This window comes from Gavialis gangeticus, unplaced genomic scaffold (genome assembly GCF_001723915.1).
Source record: "Gavialis gangeticus isolate Ggan-Ray unplaced genomic scaffold, GavGan_comp1, whole genome shotgun sequence".
NCBI lineage: Eukaryota > Metazoa > Chordata > Crocodylia > Gavialidae > Gavialis > Gavialis gangeticus.
Genome location: NW_017729032.1, coordinates 9,970,097 through 9,972,706, shown reverse-complemented (window position 1 = coordinate 9,972,706; position 2,610 = coordinate 9,970,097). Strand labels below are relative to the sequence as shown.

At 47.2% G+C, this 2,610-nt stretch overlaps 1 protein-coding gene across 3 annotated transcripts in view; it reads left to right on the top strand.

Moving 5' to 3' along the window:
• The window catches only part of CCDC90B (coiled-coil domain containing 90B), a 27,041-nt gene that overhangs the window by 16,637 nt on the left and 7,794 nt on the right, over positions 1 to 2,610 (top strand). For all 3 annotated transcript variants that reach the window (XM_019525212.1, XM_019525214.1, XM_019525213.1), the window contains one exon: positions 277 to 391. In XM_019525212.1, coding sequence (XP_019380757.1) covers positions 277 to 391 — 115 coding nt within the window. The remainder of the gene's footprint in view (positions 1 to 276; positions 392 to 2,610) is intronic.

Below are 2,610 nucleotides of genomic sequence, written 5' to 3'. Positions count from 1 at the left end.
GTCAGACTTGATGATCTGCTCATGTCCCTTCCAACCCTAGAAACTATGAAACATGCTTCAGTCAGTTGCTATTCCCCTTTTTAAAAGTATCTTCAGTTGGGCTCCACATCTCTTCAAAGCTCATTTACAGGTTGCATATTTTATTTCCCTAAGGGGGTTGATGTTTGTTGTGACTTTTCTCTTTACCTAGAAGAGTTGAAAACACTGATATTATATGTAAAAGTGGAAGGGGGGCAGAGATGAGTCAAGTGTATGCTGTGTTTTATAATATTTCAGGATTCAAGAACCAACAGTGTTATTGCAGAAATCAGCAACAAAATTGATACTGAAATAGCCTCCTTAAAAACACTGATGGAATCGAATAAGTTGGGCACGATACGCTATTTGGCAGGTACGCAGCTTACTCACGAAGGAATGGGCATTATCCATGTGTTTCCAAAATTTAAACCTTAATTCAAAGGGAAATTTAGGGTGTAGAGTTCCCAGTTCTACGAAATTCCCTTTGGTAGCCTGGGTGTGTTGTATGATGACTCTACATTAAAAATGAGCTACAAAGAAAATGACTGTGAATTCATAATTATGTATACAATGTTGTTGGTTTCAATGTCTGTCTCAGGTTAGGCATGACAGTGGCTAATAAATTATGGGAAAGGTTAATGTAAACTAAGTTCAAAAGTTCACTTGTTCTGTTGTCATAATTTAAAAGAAGTGATAGATTGAGAGAAAAAAAATTGGTAGAAATCTAGGGGAATTTGGCACAGGATTATGCCCAAAGTAGGAGCAGCATGTGGACAAGATGAACACTGCTTCCCTGCCCTTCCATCCATTCTTGCTTCTGTTACTATAGCAAGTTAGCAGCTTCTGCTGCAGAGGCTCCTAGCCCAAACTATCCTGGGGGTCATACTATCCCCCACAGGAACGAGCTGGAGTTGAAAGCTAGTCTGCAGCAAGTGAGGCAGCTCATTTACATAACCAGATGGTCTGATGCAGCAGTGTTGTAAGTCACTCTACTTTGAAGTTTAGGACTTCTTTTGGATGACGGTCAGGATCATCCTGTGTTTCTGACTCCCTTAGTGTGCACCTTCATGACAAACAGGAGTAAACCTCCAAGTTACAGTTTCAAAAACTCTCCCTTTCAGTTTGATGACTTGAGTAAGGTTTAAAGAAACCAAACTAATCTTAGAAATGAGATTAACTCCCCAATTAATCCAGAGACCAGGAAGTGCACACTGAGGTAGAAAGGAAAAAAGGAGAATAACCTAGTTGTTGTGCAGCTTGAGATCAAGTCCAGCAAAAAGAGCTGAACATGAAGAAACCTGCTTTAACACTTGCTAAACTGCTGGCTTGGCCCATGTGGAAAGTAAGTTGTTCAAGTTTCACACAGTTGTTCCAGTTGCCTGTGCTCATTCCTGACATCGTGCCCATTATGTATATTAGGGGTGTCAAATTCAGCTGGTCCCACAGGCTGGATGAGGGTCACTGCGGGGGTCTGCAAGCTGGACCAGAACCAACCCATAGCAGTAGTGCCCATAGCACCAGGTCCAGCCCATGCACCAGACACAGCAGGCACCAGCCCTGGAGCTTGTTACGCATGTGGTGTACAAGGCCCAGCATAGGGTTAGCACGGCACAGGCTGGACCTGGCACTGCAGCTAGCACAAGGGATTGGTCTAGAGTGCAGCCCCAGGTCCAGCATTTCCACTACAGGTAGTGCACACCCCATGCTGGTGAGAGCTGGAGTCAGCATGTGCTGCATGCATGTGGAGCTGGATTGGCCATGTACACTGCACACAGCAAAGAACAGCACAAGGTGCATACTGTATGTGGCACCCTGCTGGACCGGCCTTTTCAAGTGGCATGGCCCAATCCAGACCAGCCTTGTAGCCAGCATGCAGAGCCGTCCTAGCAGAGCCACATGCAGCATGTGCCCCAGACATCATGACCCCCTGTGTTAAGTTCAGGGTGTGGCAGGCTGCTTAGGGCGCCTCCCATTTTAAGAGGAGAAGCAGCCCTCAAAGCAGATGGGGTGGGGGGAGCCTCACCTGACTCAAGAGAGGGCTGGGCTTGAGATATATAGGCCCAAGCCCTGAGTGAAACAAGCAGTTAGATCTTGGAGGCTGCTGAGGGAACATGGGCTCAGCAGGATGGGTGCAGCTCCTGAATGCCAGCAGGGACAATCCAGCCAGCAGTCTGGAGGTTTGAAGAGGAACTAAGGGGAGGAGGAGGTTCCAAAGAGAGGGGCTGAATGTATAGGACCAGAGAGGGTCCAGGAGCCCAGGGAGAGTTGCTGAGTGTATTGAGAGCCCAGAGAGGGGCTGAGTGAGATCCGGTGAACATCAAAGAGAGGGAACACCTGCAAGACATGGGACATGGTATAGGGACGGATTGGAGCCACATAATTAGCCCATAAGGCAGTGACCACAGACACCTGGTCGTTATTAGTGGGAGCAGACTAGGAAGCCTTGGGGCAGCCTCCTTAATTTAAATCAGATACATCAAGGTATGGCAGGAAACTGAAGGTTTGATTGCGCTAAGATAGCAGAGTGGGCAAGGGAAGGAGGGCTTCCAGGGGCTAGATGAGAGGCATGGGGTCAGTCTGCAGCATGCATCC